Consider the following 22,663-nt stretch of genomic DNA (forward strand, 5'->3'; position numbering starts at 1 on the left):
ATCTTGGATCGAATAAACCACGTCCAGCACGCAGTGATGTAAATATAGCCGCAGTAGCTGAGGATGTCCACGAATACCGTGAAGAATTGATTCGGCGCCTTTCGCAATAACTCGGACTGACGTATGGAACGATTTGGCGCATTTTATGTCGAGATTTTAAATTGAAAGCGTGCAAAATTTAACTTGTGCATGAACTGAAACCAGTCGATCCTCCCAAGCGACATCACTTCGCTCTATGGGCTTTTAAAAGGTTCCAAGAAGATCCGACTTTTTCAAGCCAAATGAAGAAATTCAAGAGCTGCCATTTCATTCGGAAAAATAACGGTTTGGTGTGGTTTTTGGGCCCGTGGAATCATCGGTCTATATTTTTCATAAATGATGCCGGTGAGAACGTAACCGTCAATGGCGACCGTTATCGCGCCATGATAACCGACTCGAAATAGATTACCAGAATGATCAGATTAAGGTCAAAAATACTCCGTTTTGTTTGACAATATGTGGCCAATTTGAAGGTAATTTGATATTGGATACTCTCATGGAAAACCTTCCTGTTGGGAGCATAAAATGGGACAGTCGCTTTCCCAAGTTTCTTTAGAAACGAATTTTTCATAAGCAAAGCTAATCTCCATAGACAGTTGTATTTAATTGGTGTTAGGTCCAAACTATCAGGAAGAACCTGCAAAAATACTAGTTTCCGAAGCTTTTGTCGAGTCGCTTTCGTTGTATGTGACCTGGTGTTGGGCAATTGCTTCTTTTAGATAGTATAATTGTTAACGGAGCAGGTCTGAATTAAGAGTTTGGCCTTAAGAGAACACCTCAAAAATGATAATTCCTACTAACTCCACGAAACACACACCAAAACCTTTCTCAAATCAATCCTGGCTTGTCTCTATTTATGCCGGCTCATTACTATTCGACTACGACCGTTTCGCTTGACGTTCCATTAGATTTTTTACGATAAATCGCGTGACTCTCGTACATCGAGCTTCTTTTTATCTTTAACTCCTGGACAATCGAAAGAGTGCTTACCGTATGGTCGGACTCGACAATGTTCAATATTTTATCGATATTTTGACAATTGGTCTTCCAGACTGTGGTGCATTTTTGACATCAAAATTTCTGGAACGCAAAGTCATATTATTTCTAATATGCTAGCTTCAGATATTCTTAATAGATGGTTTGGGAAGGATCAAGAATTTTGTCAAAAGTGCTTTATGATTAAAATATTCGTAGAAAGGCTTAATATAAGGTAGTAATGTGTAACGTCATTACAATTTCATTATCATGAATCAAATCGGAAACCATTTCGTTTTTAATAATCGATATCGCCAGTTTTCGATGAATGAGGACATCTGATTTGATTAGGCGGATCGCATATGCAGGTCTTTGTAAAGCCATAACAAGTAAGAAGGAAGTGTTGAGATGTTTCCAACTCGTCTTCTTACACACAGCTTCTACCGTCGGAATCCAATAAGATTTTTAACCTTACAGCATGGACGCCGATAGGTCAGTGGCCTGTTAGAACCCCCAAAATCATTGAAGCTTGCCCTACTGGGAGCAAAGAGCTCACTGCAACTCTTGCGATAACCTGACTTGCTTAGTTTTATCAAATAATTTATTTTAACATTTAATAGTTGCCATATTTCATGATATAATTCTAAAATACGACTCCTAAACTAACACCAAATATATTTTAATAGCCAAAAATTAATTCCTATTGACAATGTTGTGCCACAATTCGATTAATCCACGGTTGCACAGCTCTAATGCTCGTATAGACACCAGGATAGTTCGCACGACCGCAGCCAGTACCCCACGAAACGATGCCATACTGTCGACCGCGAAACATTAATGGACCACCAGAATCACCTGCGCAGGAATCATTTATGCCCGGCAAGGAAGCGCAAAACATTGTTCTACTTAAATCGCCTTCACCATCTTGCCGATACTCGCGATTGCACTTGGTACGTCTGATGACACGCACCACAGCGGCGCGCAAACCCATAGCACTCCTACCATCCTCACGCCGCCTACCCCAACCGTAAACACGTGCACGCTGTCCCGGTCTCACATAGGCATTACTGAGTTTCACCAATTGCACACGCTGACCCGTCAAGGATGTGTCCAAACGCAAAATAGCTACGTCAAAATTATTCGTTTTTTTCCTATACTGCCGCGGTATGAAAATGGACTGCACAGTGGACCTTTGGCTATTGTTCGAGAGCAGCGTTGAACCGGCTTGTATGTCGAGGCGAGAGGCAGACGTGCCGACGACACAGTGGGCAGCAGTAAGCACGCAATTTTGACGCAATAAAGTGCCACCGCATATAAATTCATCATCCAGACGAAGATTCACCATAAACGGTGCGCCCCGTAACGCTACGAAATCACCGCCGATGATCTTCTTGGTTATCGTGTTGTTCGTTAATGACGGAACTTGATCGGTGATCGTTATATTTGTGGCGGTAACTTGTGGAAAATAGTTGTATAGAACTAGATATATTAGCAAAATGCCGAAATTGCATGCCTTATGATGCGACATCGGGCAGACAACTTTCACTCTTTGCCTTTCAGAACTATTTCAATGGTACTTTACTAAAAGAAAACAGTCTGGTTTTCCCGTCAACCTTTTATACTTTTCAAGCTACCGCGTCCATGATCTTCAATTCTTGTTGTAAAGCACTATTTATTTATTTTTATTGCTTTTGTTACATTGAGAGAGCATATTTACCTAATCCACTTCCACTTCGGCGCTCGACAACTGGCAATAAGCCTTGTAAAGTCGTTGGGAAATATTTATTTTGGAACTTGAATTACAAGGCCTACGCAAATTGACCTTGGCGGCAAATATTTATTCAATTGTTAGGCATTATAAAAAACAGAATTGTTGTATAACTTTTACATTAGTTGAGTTGCAGTTGTGAATGAGCTTAGCGGTACTTTAAGCGCAACAAAATGACACTCTCGCCCACGGTACTCTTGTTATTGCTCATTCAAAGGACTTTGGCGTATCCGGCAACTAGCGAAGTACAACGTGAACGACGCATTGTCGGCGGTGAGCTGGCACGAATCGAACAAGTGCCACATTTGGTGAATATACGTTTAAATCGCTATTTCCATTGTGGTGGATCGCTGGTGACGTCACGTTGTGTTTTAACAGCAGCGCATTGCATCGGCCACAATTCGCCGAACGATTTTGTTGTGCGCGGTGGAAATACTCGGCTGTCTGATGTAGAAAATTGGCGTACAGTTGAACGAGTTTTCGTGCCGCCCGAGTATAATAATCGCACATTCGAGCACGATGTGGCCATTATGCGTCTGCATACTAAACTACAAGGTGTGAATATCAAACCGATTGCAATTGGTGACTTTGCGCTCGCACAAGGCGAATATGTAACCGTTTCCGGTTGGGGTCTCACGCGTGAGCATGCTGTCCTACCACCGAATCATATGCACACGGTGCGTCTTCGTGTTTTAGAGCAGGCGCAATGTAAAGCATTCTATGATGATTATCGCAATGTCACCGATACGATGTTCTGTGCATCGGTGCCGGGTGAAAAAGATGCATGTTTGGCAGATTCTGGTGGGCCTGCAGTGGCGCGCGGTCGTCTTGTCGGTGTTGTGTCGTGGGGTAAAGGGCGTGAATGCGGTCGCGCCGATTCGCCGGGCGTTTATGTGAGATTAAATGTGGTTAAGAAGTGGATAATGAATATACTGTACAAACACTGTTAGGAGACAATACGAATTTGTCAATAATAATGCGTTAAATTTAAGTTAGCATAGGTTGGGTTATAGGGAATAAGTATAATAATAAATATAATAATATCTCTATTACTTATATTGCACCAAAATAATCATATTTACTTTAATACAAATAAAATGAGACTGAACTAATATAGTAGATTGGCGATTTTTTTATTTTTAACAAATTACTATATATGAAGAAGTTTCGAAAATGTATTTGGAATATGTATTACAAAAATTGGCTACCATTTAAACAGTGACGAAACGAACGTGTGTATCATCGACTGAGTTGAAGATCACGCTCTTTCATTTATATTGTGATTTTGAAAACGTTCTCTCACATATTTTGTTTGAAACAGGTCCAATCTCGGTTGTTGCTGTGTTTTGAGTAAGGGTGCTCTTTTAATCAAATTCTTTAATAGATCGTTCTTAAAACAATATGAGATAATATGGTTTTATCTTGCTCTGGTCTTCTATTTACTCGGCCATAAGTAAGTCACATGAATTTAATTATTTGGAACACTAGAGAAGAACAATAAAAATGACATATTTTTGGAAGTAAAACTTCGGAGTTTGGAAGCAGAAATGATTCTGAATTCTTTTGGATCTTTCGAACGGAGTGTCAAGAGACTCGTTCCAATAAGCGGCAATAGTTGTTTGAAATGTGTTTTAGCGGATAGTTTTTTTCATTCTTTTAATATGAAGAAAATCTCACCCGAATTCAGCGTATTTGGGTGGAAGTTTATGGTGAGCATGCTCTATCCGAGCAAACGTGCCAAATGTGGTTTGCACGGTTTAAAATAGGTGATTTTGGCTTGCCGCCGAAGAACGTTCTGAACGGACAAAAAAAGTTTGAAGATGAACATCTGGAAGCAATATTCGATGAAGGTTGCAGCCAAACGCAAGAAGCGCTCGCAGAATCTTTGGGAGTCACTCAAGCAGCCATTTCAAAACGTTTAAAAGGTGCCAGATACTTCCAAAAGCAAGGAAAGGAACAGCGGATTGTAAGTAGTGATGAAAATGGATCCATTAGGACAACACTAAACGCAAAAAATCAAATGTGAAAGCTGGCCAAACAGCCAAATCAACGGTAAGCCGAATATCCATGACGGTAATGCTCAGTATTTGCTTGGATCAGAAGTGCGTGCTATATTATGAGCGTCGAAAACCAGACGCAACCATTGATGAGGAACGCTACCGACAACTCAACAAATTGAAGCGAGCCAATAATATTCCATCATGGTAATGCTCTGCTTCATTTTGCAAGAATGGTTAAAAACTATTTGGAAAACAGGGGCTGGGAAGTTTTGTCTTACTCAAGTTATTGTCGCTTTGGAGTGTCATTTATACCGGCTGCTGCGGAAATCCCTTACTGGAATACGGTAACAAAAATTGGTTGATTTTATGTTTAGCCGTCAAACCGGCGCATTTCTTTTGGGTTGGAGCCCATATATTCCCAGAAAGTTGGGAAAATGTTATAGGTTCAGATGGGCAATACTTTGCACAAAACTATTGTAGATGTTTTTCTAAATAAACGTTCATATTTTGACACGAATATAGTTACAGATCCACTACACGTTCGCTTTGTTGTGGTGAATAGAAGCAAAATACATCAACAAACGCCTAAAAGTAGTCCAATTACAAACTGCCAATTCACAACTGACACGACATTTCTTTTGTTGTGATACATACTCAAAATGTTTTGTCGTACGAGCGATGTTTGTGCTGATTATAGTAACTTAAAATATTCAATCGCGAACATTTTCGTGCGACTATTTTTTTAAATTTTCGACGTAGATTATCTCAGCAACAGTGCATCGATGAACTTAATTAAACTTTGGGCGATGAAGCTTCATCAAAGAGCAGCGTTTATCGATGGTATGTTGAATTTTTCGAAGTCGTAAATCACTTCAAGACGAATTTCTTCAAAATAAGTTGTCGTTCCAAAAATTTTAATGCTGTGCGCAATGTGATATTGCAAGATCGCCATCATGAGATTTAGACAATTATAGGCATTAGTGGGACTAGCATAGTGTATTCAATATTACAAGATCATTTGATTGTAGAAGACATTTCTCTCGTTGGAACACATACAATTTGTCAATTGATTAAAAAGACGCGTGTTGATTGGCAGGGAGAAATGTTAAAAGAATGCAATAATGGTGCTTCGAAACACGTCTATGACAACGTGAATTTACACGTGAGAGCCGGATAGCAAACAGCATTTGACTGTATGGGTGTTTCAAAATGAGCCGAATTCAAAAAAGCTGTTCACGCACGAAGCATTTCCAAGTAAATTGTTGGCGTTTTTTTTAGGAAAAACTGAATACATCACAACCATACCACTAGATTAATAGAGAGCAGTCAATTCTGAGTTGTATACAACTATATTCTTGCCAGTTGCTTTTGAAGAAATCAAGAAAACCAAGCCCCGCAGACGGTTCGCTCTTCCCCATGCAATGCGAGCTCTCATACATCGCCTGAATCAACTGCATTTTTGAGCACTCGAAACAACGATCCGATGAGTCATCCTCCATATAGTAATGACTTGGCACCGAATGACTTCTTTTTATTCCTGTTCATAACGTTTTTCGACACCTTAAGATGCGGTTGATGCGTTCAGAACGCATCTTTTGGAGATACCTTAATGAGAGTGATAAAAGTGCTTCGACAATTGGTTCAAATGCGAATGCAAAAATATAGCTCTTAATAGATAATATTTTGAAAAACAATTAAACAATTTTCGATGAATCGATGTTTTTGTTCTCTAATCCCGAAATATAAAGGACAACCTACATAAGTATATGTATTTAAACAAAGAAAGTTTAGTTCTGCTTTTCTACTTGCAAAGCTTCGAAAAATCTTTTTTGACAGTGCTTCTTTGGCATTTGGCATTAGATTAGATAAATAATTGAGGATTGCACCGCGGCCTAAGGCCTTTGTGGCCTCCCCTATGTCACAACGACTCACCAAGCCCCAGCATATTGGTGAATTCCAATAAACTGCTATTGTGTGATACCAATTTGAAAACATGGATCCAAGAGCCTTTATCCTACGCCTACAGACTTCTGTGCAGTCAATTAGCAGGTGTTCTGGAGTTTCAGGCTTCATGTCGCAGAACCGGCAATTCTTATAAGAAGCTAGGCCCATGTTATATAATAGGTGCTTTTTGAGTTTACAATGGCCAGTGTAGAAGGCGATATGTAGTCTGAGTTTATCCCATGGAAGGTTGATTACATATTTAAACCTTTTAAGGTTTAACCACCCATTAGCAACTTGGCATGGCAAATGCCTCAGAGTTGTTGTCAATACCTCATCCTACCCACTCCTTCATCCTTGCGGAGTCCCTTGGTATTGGGACCAATCGCAATGAAAGGTTTGGATTCTACCATGTTGGTGGATGCTGTGGAGCGGGTTCAGTTCATTCCTGGCTATACTTTTGTGACCGCGCACCCAGATAAGGTGCACTTGGTTACGATCTGATCGGCTGTTCAGCTGTTCTATTCACTCCTGCACTAATAGCGATGTGATCTCGTAGACAGAGATCGCTTTAAGTGACGGTTGCCTGTCGCTGAGTATAACTCTACGCCCGTTGCGATACAATGCAACTATTGTTTATCTCTACGCATCGACTTATAGCAAAGGCCTCTGCTTGGAATATACTCGAAAAAGTATCCATAAGTATGGAGAGTTCGGTACGTGGTCCTGCGACTCCTGCGCAAATTCCCTCCAACGTTTTCGAGCCGTTCGTGTACCACTTGATTGTATTATCCCTAAGCTGTAGCTGGAGAGAGCAATCGTTCCATTCAGCCTTACTGCGGAGGGTAACCTTGAACTGCCTAATGAAGTTTGCACTTTTGGTAATGCTGCCCCTTGGAAGAAGAGCCAGTGATATTTGCTACTTAAGTCCTTCATGCGCTGGGAAGAGATTACCTTACCTACATTGTATGAGATTAAGAACATTCATATCGGAATTCTAGTTGTTAAAGATTTATTAAGTTAAATATAAATACTTTGAAATATATCGAAACATTCCATAGTACAAATGACGTACTTGTTAATTAATGTCTAATTGCTCGTTGGTTTCATAACTTTCTCTAATTTTTTTAACATAATAAAACTAATTGCATACAAGGGAAACGTGATCCGAAATAATGAGCAATTTTTATATACATACATAATACTAGTGAAAGTAATACCAGCAAGACATTTCAATCCCGTAGTTTAAGCTTGTGAGTATGTTATATATGGTAGAACAAATATGAAGGAAGAAAATTAGGGACTTCCACTAAACACAAGTTCCCTTAAACACGATGAGAATTCTGGGTTTAGATGAATGCACGAACGAACGGGACGAGTTATAGAATATAATGGGTTGTCAAAAAAGTCTTGCGGTATTTTTATTGAATTTTTTTTTATTGAAATTGAAATGAATTTTTGATGACTCATGGCCAGCTCTTGACCGATGCTACGGCTGCTACTATGCCGGTCTCTTTCGACCAATTCAGCGATTTTATCGCAATTTTCGACAACAGGCCTTCCGGAGCGTGGCGCATCTCCGACCACCTCTACACCAGAATGAAAACGTTGAAACCATCGTTGTGCGGTGGAAATGGAAACTGTATCGGGTCCATAAACTGCACAAATTTTATTGGCGGCTTGAGTTGCATTTTTGCATTTATCGTAGTAGTACTGTAAAATATGCCGCATTTTCTCTTTATTTTGCTCCATGTTTGCGACGCTATAACTCATGAACGACTTAAAAGAAACGATAATCAATCAAACACGTGTTAGCGCGTGAAATGAGCTTTCCAAAAAGGTATAGCATGACCCGATGCGACGAATAAAACTCGAACTACGCGCTGTCAGCGCCAACTAGCGAAAATACCGCAAGACTTTTTTGACAATCTATTATGACGTGCAATTTTTAACGACTTTTGCACTGTTATCAACGATATTGCTCGGGACTTTCAGTACTACGAACTAATGAGTTTGAAGTCACTAACCAATACTTAAAACATTTATGAGATAATTAAAAGCAGATATAATGTAGAATGTTAAAACTTGTCAAAATAAATTTAAATAACTTTCTTTCGTGCGGAAAAACGAGTTTAGGCTTGACTTCAATAAATACATAATACTCGGCTGCGAATGTACTCAGTTTCAAAAGACTACGCTATGGGTTTCAAACTAAAGCTAATTTTCCAGCTAGTGATATATCTTTCATGGCACCACATGCCTTGCACAGGCATTGGCGAGAGAATTGTGGGTGGCACCTCGGTTACAGAGAAGAAATACACCTATTTTGTGCGTGTGAATTACCAAGATTTATTCCTATGTGGTGGATCGTTGGTGAGGAATAATGCGGTGGTCACAGCAGCTCACTGTGTCAGCGACGCTAACGTAAACCAATTGCGTATACACGCGGACACCATTAGTTTAAGAGATGTAGGAATTGTGAGAAAAGTTAAAAAAGTGGTGATTTCGAATTTATACAATGAACGCACCTCGAACTACGATGTTGCAGTGTTAATACTCGCCTCTGCCGTACCAAATTCTAGTTTCACAGCAATTCAATTGCAAAAGACACCAGTGACTGCTGGCACGAAATGTGTGGTCATTGGTCATGGTAGCACAAAGGAAAGTGAATTTAATCCGATACAATTACAAGAAGTTTGGATACCGGTGCTGAGTCGTACCGCTTGCCAACGTAGATATGCAGGTGTTGCACATATTACGCGGTATATGCTGTGTGCTTGGGAGTTGGGAAAAGATTCATGTGCAGGTGATTCCGGTGGACCAATGGTGTGTAAGGGACAGCTAGCTGGTATTGTATCCTGGGGTGTTGAATGTGCGGATTCCAGATTTCCAGGCGTTTATACCGATATCAGCAGGGTTTATACTTTTATCGAAAGAACGCTTGAGCGGTTTAAGTGAATTTCAATAGTTTTTTAAGTATCAAATTATCGAGTATTTGGAGTGATTCACTAACGAGTTACTTCATCTATGAAAAATGCATATATCATAACACAAATGTAAAATAAAAGAAAACAGACATACCACTTTGCAATAGTAATAAATTTTATCTGACCGGTTTGTCGTAATAATTTGTCGAATTTATTTTAACTGCAAAAGCTATAATTTGTTTTCCAAAACATGCGTTCTGAAGGCATAAAACGCCGCTTCAGATGTCGAAAAACGTTGGCTTATTTTTTACGGGAATAAAAATATTTTTTACGGTAGTCATTCCCAGTCCGAAGTCAAGATTATTCGCCGGATGACTCATCAAGTTGATGTTTTGAGTACACAAAAGTGCAGTTGTTTCAGTCGATTAGTGAGAGTTAGCATTGCGTGGTGAAGAGCGAACCGTCTGCGGCGCTTGGTTTTCTTGATTTCATGAAAGACAACTGTCAAACAGATGGTCGTGTATCACTCAGAATTTATCTGAGTTGTTCTAGTGGCAAGGTTGAGGTATATCCAGTTGCAGCAAAAAACAGGCACGCATTTACTTGGAAGTGCTTCGTGCGCGAACAACTCTTGTTCGAATCGGCTGATCTTGAAACAACCATGTTAACTGATCTTTACTTTCAAGCGCAAACGAGTAAATCTACGATTCATCATCTATATACATATATTGTATACATATGAATGATGTGGTAAATTGCTGACTTAGCTAGTACGTAAATAAGTGACGAAAAATTTTGTTTCGGCAACTCATAAACCGCAAAGAAAACCTCAGCCGATCGTATTTTGGTGGAAATTTATTGCAAACACGCTTTACCAAAGCGGACGTGACAAAAGTGGTTTGCATGATTAAGGAGGTATCCAAATTTTAAGTATTTTTTTGGCGCGATAAAAAAAAAATCAAAAATTATTTTGATTATCCATTTTTTACATGCTTTTTAGTGATATTCTAGGAATACAAAACATAAATAATATAAGAAAAAAATTAAATTAAAAAAAAACTGCAGGTCGGCGAAGTAGAGACTGATGAAACAATGGCTTGTCCTGGTGTGCAGGATATAAATCCTTTCCGTGACCTAAAATGAAAATTTATGCGAAATCCGTGAAGAGTAAAAGTGTGGTTATCGCACTACTAAACGTTTTTGAAAAAAAAAAAGTTTTTTACAAAATGGTGGAGGTTTGAAAAAATAAGTTTCGTTCTTCACTGTTTGTTTGTGGTTCGGAATTTTTAAAAATAAAAAGGTATAAGGAAGCTCTGTGTAAAATTTCATGTGAATCGGTTGAGTAGAACTTGTAGAACTACCGTTTCTAGAAAAGTAGTTATGAGAAAAAGGAGTTTAAAGTTTGAGAAAGGCTGCGAAACGGTTTTGTCGGCGCGTCACAAAATGAGCTGTAACTCGGAAAATAATTTGAATTTCGAAAAATCCTCTTAGCCTTTAGGGGCATTTTCTTGAAGGGTTATACTGTACTATAAAAATATGCAAAGAAAATCGATTTTTTCGAATTTCTAAACCAGAATACACCCTTAACAAGTGGTGATTTAGCGATTTTAGAAAATAAATCTTTTGTGTCGGTTTGTAGCTGGCGATGAAAAAAGGAGCCATTACGACAACCCTATATGTAAACGTAACAAATCATATGTAAAACCTGGTCAACCAACCAAATCAACGGCAAAGCTGAATATGCCTGACGACAAGTAAATGAGCTGTATTTGGTGGTATCGGAAGGGCGTGCTGTATTATGAGCTTCTAAAACCGGGTGAAGCCATTACTGAAAAAGACTTTCGAAAACAATTCAAACGCCCGGAATTGGCAACTAGGCACAAGACAATAATTTTCCATCATGAACAGCCTCAGCTTAATGTTGCAAAGCCGGTTGAAAACTATTTGGAAAACAGCAGCTGGGAAGTTTTGCCTCACTCAATCTTATAGCCCAGATCGTTTAAATTCACATGCTCTTAACAATCCTCGTTGACCTGATAGTTATTTGTAAATGTTTTCTTGTTTGTTGTTGTTCAAGAACTACACTTACATTCTATATATATTTTTAATGTTATGAAATATTGCGTATTGTTCCAGCAAACCTTTGTAGTCTGAAATAATATGCAATGTTTACAAATTATTTAATGAGTTTTTTAATTGCTTTGATCAATCAAATGCAAAAATCCCATATGCGTACATATACATATGTATATGTGCATATATACTTACATTTATGTATACATGCAAATTTTTTTAATTCAGCAAATAATAGTTATTCTACTGCTTGATACAGTTTCATATTCGAATTTGCAAACCAAAGCACACAGGGTGAGACAAGTTGTTTTAAAGAGCATCTCGGAAGAGAAATTTACTATTGTTTAGTATTCTATAGAAGTGCTGAAGAAAATAGACCATCGCTGGGTCCAGGGTAACGAGCTAAAAGGACACCACGTTGACAAACATCGTTTTTTCCAAATTTTCATTTTGCTTTTGCAGGTTATGTATTTATCAGCCAGCTAGTTGTGAAAATAAAAGCATTTGTTTGACATTTCTGTGTATTACGCTTTGGCAAAGCGAAAAAGTTCCATACCCCTAAAAACACCCGTTATAATAATAAAAATATTTCATCTACTTCGAACGGATTCCAAGAGAACTAGTTTGTATTTAATTCTCTCCTATTATTGTAATAAATTTTGACTTTTAGCGAAATGGATTCAAAAATGGAAGTTTTTCCAATATTTATGAAATCTTAACGGATCCGTTAGTCAATAGGAATTATTTACTTGTGTTTATTCGGTCTCAAAAGTTTACCCTTTTTACGAGTATAAAACTATTTTTGAGAACAACTTGTCTACAGCGCCATCTGGCGGCACAACTTTTACCATCGTTATTCTCTTGTCAATATAAAAATACAAGTATGACGAACTTCTTTCACTTGCCTCAAGTAATGCGATCTGAGGGCAAGGGAAAAAGCCATGTTAGAAGGGGGGGAGTGGTTTAGTTGGTAGCCCAGTGGGGGACGATCCCTTAAACCTTACGGTTAAAAAAAAAAACTTCTTGAACATAATCGCTTTTATTAGGAAACTTAAAGCGATTATCACAGCGAAGGCAAAGTGCTCATTTTGTTGGCGAGGTACGATTATGACTTGAAGTATTGTACAAAAAAGGTTCATATAGGGAACGCAGGCTCATTTTGTTAAAAAAAAAATCTGTATAATTTTGCTTTGATGGCAGTTGAGACTGAGATCACAATTGAGAGTGTAAATAAATGATAAACGATAGACGATAGGGACTTCAACACCTGACATATATACATATATATGTAGTTCTGATAACTGATATGCTTATGGGTATCGAAATTATTCAATATAAGCTTTTATAAAGTTTGCACAAAATAAAGAGTCACGAACTGAAAAATTGAGCTGGAACACAGCGATAAACTCACAAATGCGAAACGCCGATTTCGATAAACTCCACAGGTGTATATAGATGTGTATATGTATCTATAAAAACACTAGGCGCACACGGGAACATACTCAGTAGGGACAGTGACATGCTATGTGTCAATTCAGTCGACAATTAGTTTTGCAATTAATATTATATTTTGCATTTGGCCATATTTATGGGCAACAAGTATCCGAGCGTATTGTTGGCGGGAGTGCGGTGACACAAAAAAAATATCCATATTATGTGCGTCTGCACTATCGGGGAGAGTTCAAGTGCGGCGGTTCGTTGGTGCGGAACAATGCTGTACTCACGGCAGCGCACTGTGTCAAGGGCGGCAGTGTGAAGGCGCTGCGCGTACACGCGGACACCATTAATTTGGGCGACACTGGAGTGGTGAGAACGATCAAGAACGCGCTGGTTTCAAAAACATACAATGCGGCGACACTAAATTATGATGTAGCGGTGTTGATACTCTCCTCTGCCATATCGAGTGCTAGTTTATCGGTAATACCATTGGATAAAAGCGCGGTGGCTGCCGGTACGAGTTGCCTGGTTATTGGTCATGGTTACACCAAAGAAAATGGCGTCGTCTCACGACAATTGCAAGAGATCCAAGTGCCTGTCGTGAGTCGGGCAGTTTGTCAGCGCAAATATCGCGGTACCGGCGCTATTACACAATATATGATGTGCGCTTCGGAACCGGGCAAAAAGGATTCGTGTTCGGGTGATTCTGGCGGTCCGATGATATGCAATGGTAAACAGGCTGGCATTGTTTCGTGGGGTATGGGTTGTGGTCGTGTCAAATATCCGGGCGTTTACACAGACATTAGCAAGGTGTATAGTTTCATTGAAAAGGCACTTAAAAAATATCCGTAAGCAGGAAATGGAGCAAAATTGTATGTGATTGTAATAAGTACTGTTATCTTTGCGTGACTTAATACTATTAAGATTAAAGATATTGTAATTATTTAAATGTAGTTATTTATTGAAATTATAAAATAATTATATGTATATAATCTAAATTTTGTATATATTGTACATATGAATGTATTATAAATGGTTTCGTATGCCGGAAACGAAATCAGGTAAGCCTTACTCCTAACAAAGGAAATGTGGCAAACAAGCAACTGATTATGAAGATGTCAATTTATTGGGTTGGCTTTAGCCGATATATCAGCCAATATACTATATGATCATTATTTATTGAGCATAATGAGGTTTATACGGCAATTTAAAGCTTCAGAAATGAAATGATACTGGTGAATCTTATCCTGTGAGTTTCATTAATGGAGAACGCTATCGACAACAGTTCTTCAAATCGAAGCGAGTGATTGCCGAAACGCACCCGTAATTTGCGACTAGGCGCGAGTCGTGACCGCTCTCACTCTCAAAGTAAACAGGACCTTAAAAAAAAACAGAACAAATGTTTTTTTTTCAGCAAAATCAATTTATTTTGTTCAAAATAGTCTCCTTCTGGTTTAATACAGCTTTTTGCACAAAAGCATGTCGAACGAGTGTTTTAGCTCGTTGGCCGGTATGGCCGCCAGTATGCCGGTGCAAGCCTTTTGAATGGCCTTTACGTCTGCATTACGCTTTCCTTTCATGGGCAAATGTATTTTGCCAAAAAAGAAGAAGTCGCACGGTGCTATATCAGGTGAATACGGGGAGAGGTTTATGGTTAAAATGTGATTATTGGTCAAATAATCGGTCACAATCGAACCTTCGAATATTGGATTCTGAGCAATTTTTGGTCGTCAGTCAATTTGTGCGGAACAAACCGTGCACACACCTTTCGTAAGCGCAAATTTTAGGTCAAAATGCGATAAATCGATGTTTTGGAGATGTTCAAATCCATTTCCATGAATTTCAATGATTTCGGCTGATTTTTGATGAATTCACGCACAGTTTCGATGGAAATTCCGGTGATCACGGATTTTGATTGGCCCACATGTTCATCGTCATTTATGTCCTCACGGCCCCTTTCGACCACTTTGAAAATTTTGAAACCACTTGTGCACTCTGCTACGGGATAGGCAATCATCGTCATAAACTTGTTTCATCAATTGAAACGTTTCGGTAAAAGTTTTACCAATTTTAAAACAAAATTTAATGTTGGTTCTTTGTTCGAAGCTCATTTTCGCACCGATAGCACAAACATACCGACACTTAGAACGCAATAACTTCACTTCTAATTAATGACATGTTATGAAATTCTCACTGGACAAACGATAAAGATAGCAGATTCTAACGCACCAGTCGACATATGTATAGATGGCGCCACCAGGGGACGCTAGATTCAAAAAGTCCTGTTTACTTTGGAAAGCACCTCGTATGTTTTAAAACCGGATGTAAACTATTTGAAAAACAACAGCTGTGAAGTTGTGCCTCAATCGCCCTATGGCCCAAATCTTGCCCCTTCTGATTATTTGTGTGGTACGCCCTCTCTGGAATACGGTTCTCATTAGAACAGGGTATCAAGGGCTCCAATTGCGAAGTCAAAGTGCTCATTTTGTTTGCGAGGTACGATTATGACTAAAAGTATTGTATAAAAAGGTTTCATCTCGGGAGCGCATGAAGTTAATTGCCTAGAAGTTAATTTTGTAAAAAAATATTCTATAATTTTGCTCTAACGGCAGTTGAGACTGAGATCACAATTTGAGAGTGCAAAAACTAAATAAATGTATGTGTGTTATACGAGTATATATACATACATATATGTATGTACTTATACAGCTGCGGTTAAATTCTCAGTGGTGCGCAAACGTAAAAGCGGAACTATTAAAAAGTATGCGGTAATGCCTTTATAAAAAATATATATTTCATACCATAAAAGCCTGAACAGTAAGTAAAACAAAAAAAAAAACTCATTTCAATGAATTATAAATATATCAGTAAAACTTATGAGGAAGTTTGACGGTCAAAAACTTGGTGTTGTAACATATTAAACCCGAAAGTAAAATATTATTTTTTTATTTCTTTTTCAAATTGAATATTGTTTTTTTTTATTGAAATTACTTAGTATTGAGTTGCGTAATTTTTATTTTTTAGTATTGCAGCACAGCGTCGTGGCTTTGAGTCAACAAGTTTTTGGCATCTTTTGTTGGAAATAGACTGGCATGCGTTCTTCACAGCCTCCCACAGCTGGGTGGTTGATGTCGGCTTACATCTGGCTATTGCCGCCTTGACATCAGTCCACAAATTTTCCATGGGGTTGATATCTGGGGACTTTAGCGGCCATTCCATTACCTTAACATTCCTTTCCTCAAACCACCTTTTAGTAACATTACTTCTGTGCTTGTTGTTGTGCTGGAACATCCAAACAAGCTGCATTTTTTCACTTGCCTATGACACATGGTTTTGAGGAGTATTTCGACATACGAATCATCAGTCATGTTTTCCTTAATTCAATGAATCGGAAAGGCCAAGAAAGGCATTCCGAAACCATGAATCTCGCCTTTCCATGTTTTACCGATTTTGTTGTATACTATACTTCGGCTGATATACGGTATTGGGTGGTCCGTCTTACGTATTGATGTGATTCCGCCATACTTAACAATCTTCGATTCGTCTGACCATAAAATGGTCCGTCATTTTGTCGAAGACCAATTTAAAGGGTCTTTGGCGAATAGTAGTATTTTTTCAACATGCATTTTAGACAATAACGGCACTTTTCTTGGACTGTGAGCACTCATGTCGTGATCGCGCAAACGTCGGCGTACAGTTTCAATACTTGCAGCTACATACATTAAAGGCATCTTTTGACACAAGAATCGATTTCTCTCGCTGACATTACTGGCTTCTTCCTTGGTTGGTGCCTGATAGCGTTATGTACCATTGTGGACGAGCAACCAATAATATTTTGGACTTCGACATAAGTTTTGCCCTCAGAAATCAATTTTTTTATCAGAGTAAGTTAGTCGGATGTTCGAAAATCTTGTTGTTAGTTATATAGGGGCTGGGCCAAGTTGTCGCCCGAATTTATCTATTTTATCCACAAACATACACTGTTATGAATAAAACACGCTCTCCTATTTTCATTGGGATAACTCACATATTGGCCGATATACATATGTGGCACAAAGTCACCCCGAAGTTTGAAAATCTTTATATTAAATATATGGGGGCTAAGGGAAGTATTGGTCCGATTAAACCCATTTTTGACATACAGGCATATCATTATAAGAGAAGGATTATCACTTAATTTCAGTTATATATTATATATCACACATTGACGGACATTTTCAATCAAAAGTCAATAGGTATTGGAGTCTAAATATTTGATTTATTAATATTTGAACAGTTTTTATTGGATTTAAACAATTTTGGGTTATAAGGTGTGACACACTAAAGACATTATTCGTGCAAAATTTTATCCCGTTATATTGATTGCTTCTTGATTTGTGTACTGGAAACAGAACGAATCAAGTGGAATTTAAAATTTAGCTATATGGGAAGTAGGCGTGGTTGCTGTCCGATTTCGTGACATAAGAATGTAAGAAGAATGTTCTAAATTTTGTCGAAATCGGGTCCCAAGATATGGGATTTCACTAAAAAGGTGGCAGTGCCACACCTATCAGCCAATTTTCGCACTAGCTCGCATAAAGCGCACTCATACCATCTTGGTGGTAAAATTTAATATCTCTGGTCTTTACATTTGGTGTTTGAGATGTGGCAACGCTCGTTTTCCTCATACAGTAGATATCGGTTATATGACGAAACGCTTGTACTCTACTTTAGGTTATATACAAAATTTTCATATTTTAACGCATTATACGTGGTTTTATTATATGATATTGGTTTTTTGAAAACAAATCGTTTATAGGCAAATATCGCATTTATGCAAAAAAAATTTCAGCAAAATTAAATCGTTACTCACAAATTTTAATACTTTTAAGGGGTTAGGTGGGTTTCAGAGGTACAAACAAAAATATATTTTTAGGATTTTTTTAATATATATAGCATATCAAAGGTACATATTTGAGCAATGTCTTCTGAACTTTAGATATAATAATGTTGAAACTTCAGACGTTGAGACCTCATCACCCTGGGTGTCTCATACAAAAAGTGCTCTCGCTGTGGACAGCATAACTTTTTATTGGTTCATCTAAAATTAAAAAACTAAACATATTCCGTAAGTACATACATACATAAATCTCGTTTTTGAACGAAGGAAATAAAAAATATTAAAATTTTAATTTTTTCTCAGACTTTAAACAAAAAATCTATTTTTTTGGTAAAATTTTCCCCATTTATTGGTTAAAAAAAAATAAGTTGTAATGCAATAAAAACAAGTAAGGAAGGGCTAAGTTCGGGTGTCACCGAACATTTTATACTCTCGCATGATAAAGTGATAATCGAGATTTCATTATCCGTCATTTACATATTTTTAAAAAACCGTATTTGTGTAAAGTTTTATTCCGCTATCATCATTGGTTCCTAATGTATGTACTCGTATTATACAGAAAAGGCATCAGATGGAATTCAAAATATTGTTATATTGGAAGAAGGCGTGGTTATTAACCGATTTCACCCATATTTCGTACATGTCATCCGGGTGTTAAGAAAATATTATATGCCAAATTTCATTGAAATCGGTAGAGTAGTTCCCGAGATATGGTTTTTGGTCCATAAGTGGGCGACGCCACGCCCATTTTCAATTTTTAAAAAAAGTTTGGATGCAGCTTCCTTCTGCCATTTCTTCCGTAAAATTTAGTGTTTCTGACGTTTTTTGTTAGTCGGATTAGGACTTACAAACAACCGTTATGTGAACAAAACTATAATACTCTCCTTAGCAACTTTGTTGCGAGAGTATAAAAACTGTCGTTCAATAACTAGACACATTTTAAAGATGTGTGCACAATTCGAACTACATCGGTTCATAACTTTTCGAGAAATCAGGTCCGTCGACTTTAAAAACAGTTCGCACAGTTTCGAGAAAAACGCGTTTAAAGACGGCATACTTAGCCCAGCTAGCCTCGAACGTACAACTTCTTAAGGCTGTATCGCCGAAACTATTACTCGGATCAACTTGAAAATTTAGGACAATATTCTAGAGGTGTTGTAGAACTTAATAAAATACTAAAAAAAAAATGATTTTTTGAAATTTTCAAACCCACCTAACACCTTAAGCACACTGAAACACTGAATTTATCCTATCGATTTATCGATTGTCAAACATATGATTTCGTAATACACCCGTTGCAATGTCGCTTCGTGTTCTAACAGCCAAATAAAAAATTGCAGTTTTAAATGATTTAAAAACTACCAAAGATCAAAAAATCATTGCTGCTAAGTACAACTAAGTATTAGTACTACATATATCGCGTATTAAAATCAATGAGAGCAAGATCCGCGCCATAACAAATCCCAATAAGAAACGGGAACCCTATTGTCCTGGTTTACGCAAATTCGTTCTCAAAATGGAATTGTTAGCGGACCTGTGTTGCTTTCTAAAGCACATGAATTTGCATTAAAATTAAATAAAGATTATGTGCCAGACCGTAGTTGGTCGCAGCGTTGGTGCCATGGCGAAAAGCTCTTCTTTATCCAAGAATTACGGAGAAACTGGCGAAAATAACGCAACAAGTCCAGAAGCTTTCATCTCTAACCGTTTGCCTCATATTCTTGACAAATGTTCTCACGATTGCATATTTAATACCGATTAAACTATACTGTCCTACAAGGCGTTACCAAATGGAAGCTACAAAGGCCATAATTCAAATGGATTCATAACTCAAAAGCACCGTCTCACATTTGTGTTTCAACAATTTTGTGCGTTGGAACTTTGTTAAGCAGCAAACAATTAGTAATTGTCTCAAAAAGGTTGATTTCATTTTCAAGATGGTACAGGTTAAAAGTAAAATTGTTCATTTCAGGCAGGCATTGACAACATTTAAGTTACAGATGAGATTGCAGCCACTGAAATCGAAAACTATGAATGGCGCACACTTGATAACGAATATGTACATTCAATGCGATAATGAACTTGTCTGCTTTCGAGCCATGTCCGAAGAGGATATTGTTGCGATCGTATTGGCAGTCAATTAAAATTCAATTGAAGATGAGGAAACCTGATACTTGCATTAAACACCGCTCAACGAAAGAGGTCTTGCCAAGTTTAGATTCGATAGATGTCTATTTTTTCCATAACAATATATATCGCTTAGAGCCCTTTGAAGACAAGGAAAATCTAATCCAAAAAAGTTCTGAAAAACAAAAGTGCCAGAAGAAAATAACAGATTTTTTAAGTAACTCTTGACAATTTTCAAATGAAATGATTTGAATGAATTCAGTCCCCGAGCGCCAAAGTAATCGGAATCGTGCCATAAAAAAGTATGATCACATATATTAAAAGAATGTCTAGCACTACTAAGAATTTTACCGAAACTTTATGTGCAATTCTGATGACTGATATACTTATGGTTACCGAAATTATTCCAAATAAGTCTTTGTAAATTTCGCACGAAGTAAAGAGTCACGAACTGAAAAACTGATCGAGAACCCAGCGATGCACTCACAAATGCGAAACGCCGATTTCGATAAACCCTACGGATGTATAAAAGCACTACGCGCCCAGGGGAACGCATTCAGTTGTGCCAGTGACTTACTATGTGTCAATTTAGTCGACAATTAGTTTTGCAATTCATATTATGTTTTGCATTTGGCCATATTTATGGGCATCAAGTGTCCGGGCGTATTGTTGGCGGAAGTGCGGTAATACATAAGAAATATCCTTATTACGTGCGTCTGCACTATTATGGAAAGTTCATTTGCGGCGGCTCGTTGGTGCGGAACAATGCTGTACTCACGGCAGCACACTGTGTCAAGAGCAAAAATAAGGAGGGGCTGAGCGTACACGCAGACACCATTAATTTTGGTGACACTGGAGTGGAGAGAATGATCAAGCACGCGCTAGTTCCAAAAGGATACGTTGAAGAGACAATACATTATGATGTAGCGGTGTTGATACTCTCTTCTGCTATACCGAGAGCAAATTTATCGGTGATACCATTGTATAAGAGCGCGGTGGCTGTTGGTACGAATTGCCTGGTTATTGGTCATGGGGACACCGAAGAAGACGGCGTCGTCTCACGACAATTGCAAGAGATCCATGTACCTGTCGTGAGTCGGAAAGTTTGTCAGCGCAAATATCGCGGTATCCGCGTTATTACACAGACAATGATGTGCGCTGCGGAACGGCGTAACAAACACGCACCCTGTCAAGGTGATTCTGGCGGTCCGATGATATGCAATGGTAAACAGGCTGGCATTGTTTCGTGGGGTAAGGGTTGTGCGCGTGTCGAATATCCGGACGTTTACACAGACATCAGCAAGGTGTATAGTTTCATTGAAAAGGCACTTAAAATGTATGCGTAAGCAGGAAGTGGAGCAGAATTGTATGTTTTTGCAATAAGTACTGTTATCTTTGCTTGACTTAATCCCATTACGATTAAAGATATTGTAATTATTTAAATGTAGTAATTATTAAAAATATACAATAATCTATATATTATACATATGTATGCATTATAAATCGTTTAGCATACCGGAAATAAAGCACAAATCAGGTAAGCCTTGACTCCTAACAAAATAAAGGGGATTTTCGAAATTTCGGCTTTTTGGAGCCATTGTTAATTTACATTTTGGCAAACAAGAAACTGATTATGAGGATGTCAATTTATTGGGTTGACTTTATCCGATATATTAGTCAATTGATGGCCATTATTTATTGAGCATATTCAGGTTTGCACAGTAATACAACACCTCTGAAACGACACAGTGAGCTTAAAATTACGATATCACAGTCGTATGACTGTTTCATGACATGCCGTAGTTCAGAACGTACGCCGTAGTGCGCCTTGTGATGGAGCAAAGGGATTGTTCAGTTATAACTAAATCTTTTGAGCTGGTTCATTGGAAGCAAAGGATGCCTGTACAGCTTAAGGTATCGTGTCAAATAAAAAAGTTTACTATATAAGGATTTGTTCAGTTTGCATGAATGCTGTATGTTACAACGGGTGATCCAAGTAGAGCTATTTTTACCAATAACAGATTAAACGTGAGTAGTGGCAAGCTATCATGTTATTTTTGTTCAGTATTGTTTTGCATTTCATCATTGAACGACTTATGCCTGAACAACGTTTAAAAATCGTTCAACTTTATTTCGAAAATTCACGTTCTGTAAAGAAAGTGTTTCCTACGCTTCGCTCAAATTATGATTATTGTAATCAGCCTACTGATATTCGAAACACCATCACTTATGTATGTTGAGACCCAGCATTCATTATTCGATAATATTCGACTGAATAGACCACGCCCAGCACGCAGTGATGTAAATATAGTAGCCGAAGCTAAGAGTGTACGCGAAAACCGTGGATGATCGATTCGGTGTCGTTCGCAACTATTCGGACTGACGTATGGAACGACGTGTCGCATTTTACGTCGAGAAAGTCGTTGAGAGTGTACAAACTACAACTTTTGCAAGAATAACGACTTTTCCAAGCGTAATCGCTTTGCTCAAAGATGAT

The 22,663-nt window shown here is 38.1% G+C and overlaps 3 protein-coding genes across 3 annotated transcripts in view; 2 read left to right on the forward strand and 1 right to left on the reverse strand.

Moving 5' to 3' along the window:
- LOC120776398 (trafficking protein particle complex subunit 11) overlaps positions 1-22,663 on the reverse strand; it is a 46,555-nt gene that overhangs the window by 3,747 nt on the left and 20,145 nt on the right. The gene's annotated exons all lie outside the window — the stretch shown is intronic.
- On the forward strand, positions 8,923-9,851 carry LOC120776404 (trypsin alpha-3-like). Its single transcript, XM_040107025.1, has one exon. It carries the CDS (start codon positions 8,923-8,925, stop codon positions 9,679-9,681), a length of 759 nt encoding a protein of 252 aa, XP_039962959.1. The 3' UTR covers positions 9,682-9,851.
- On the forward strand, positions 13,237-14,267 carry LOC120776402 (trypsin alpha-3-like). Its single transcript, XM_040107024.1, has one exon. The coding sequence runs from the start codon at positions 13,248-13,250 to the stop codon at positions 14,010-14,012; it is 765 nt and encodes a 254-aa protein (XP_039962958.1). The 5' UTR covers positions 13,237-13,247; the 3' UTR covers positions 14,013-14,267.

This window comes from Bactrocera tryoni, chromosome 5 (assembly GCF_016617805.1).
Source record: "Bactrocera tryoni isolate S06 chromosome 5, CSIRO_BtryS06_freeze2, whole genome shotgun sequence".
In the NCBI taxonomy this organism is placed as follows: Eukaryota; Metazoa; Arthropoda; class Insecta; order Diptera; family Tephritidae; genus Bactrocera; species Bactrocera tryoni.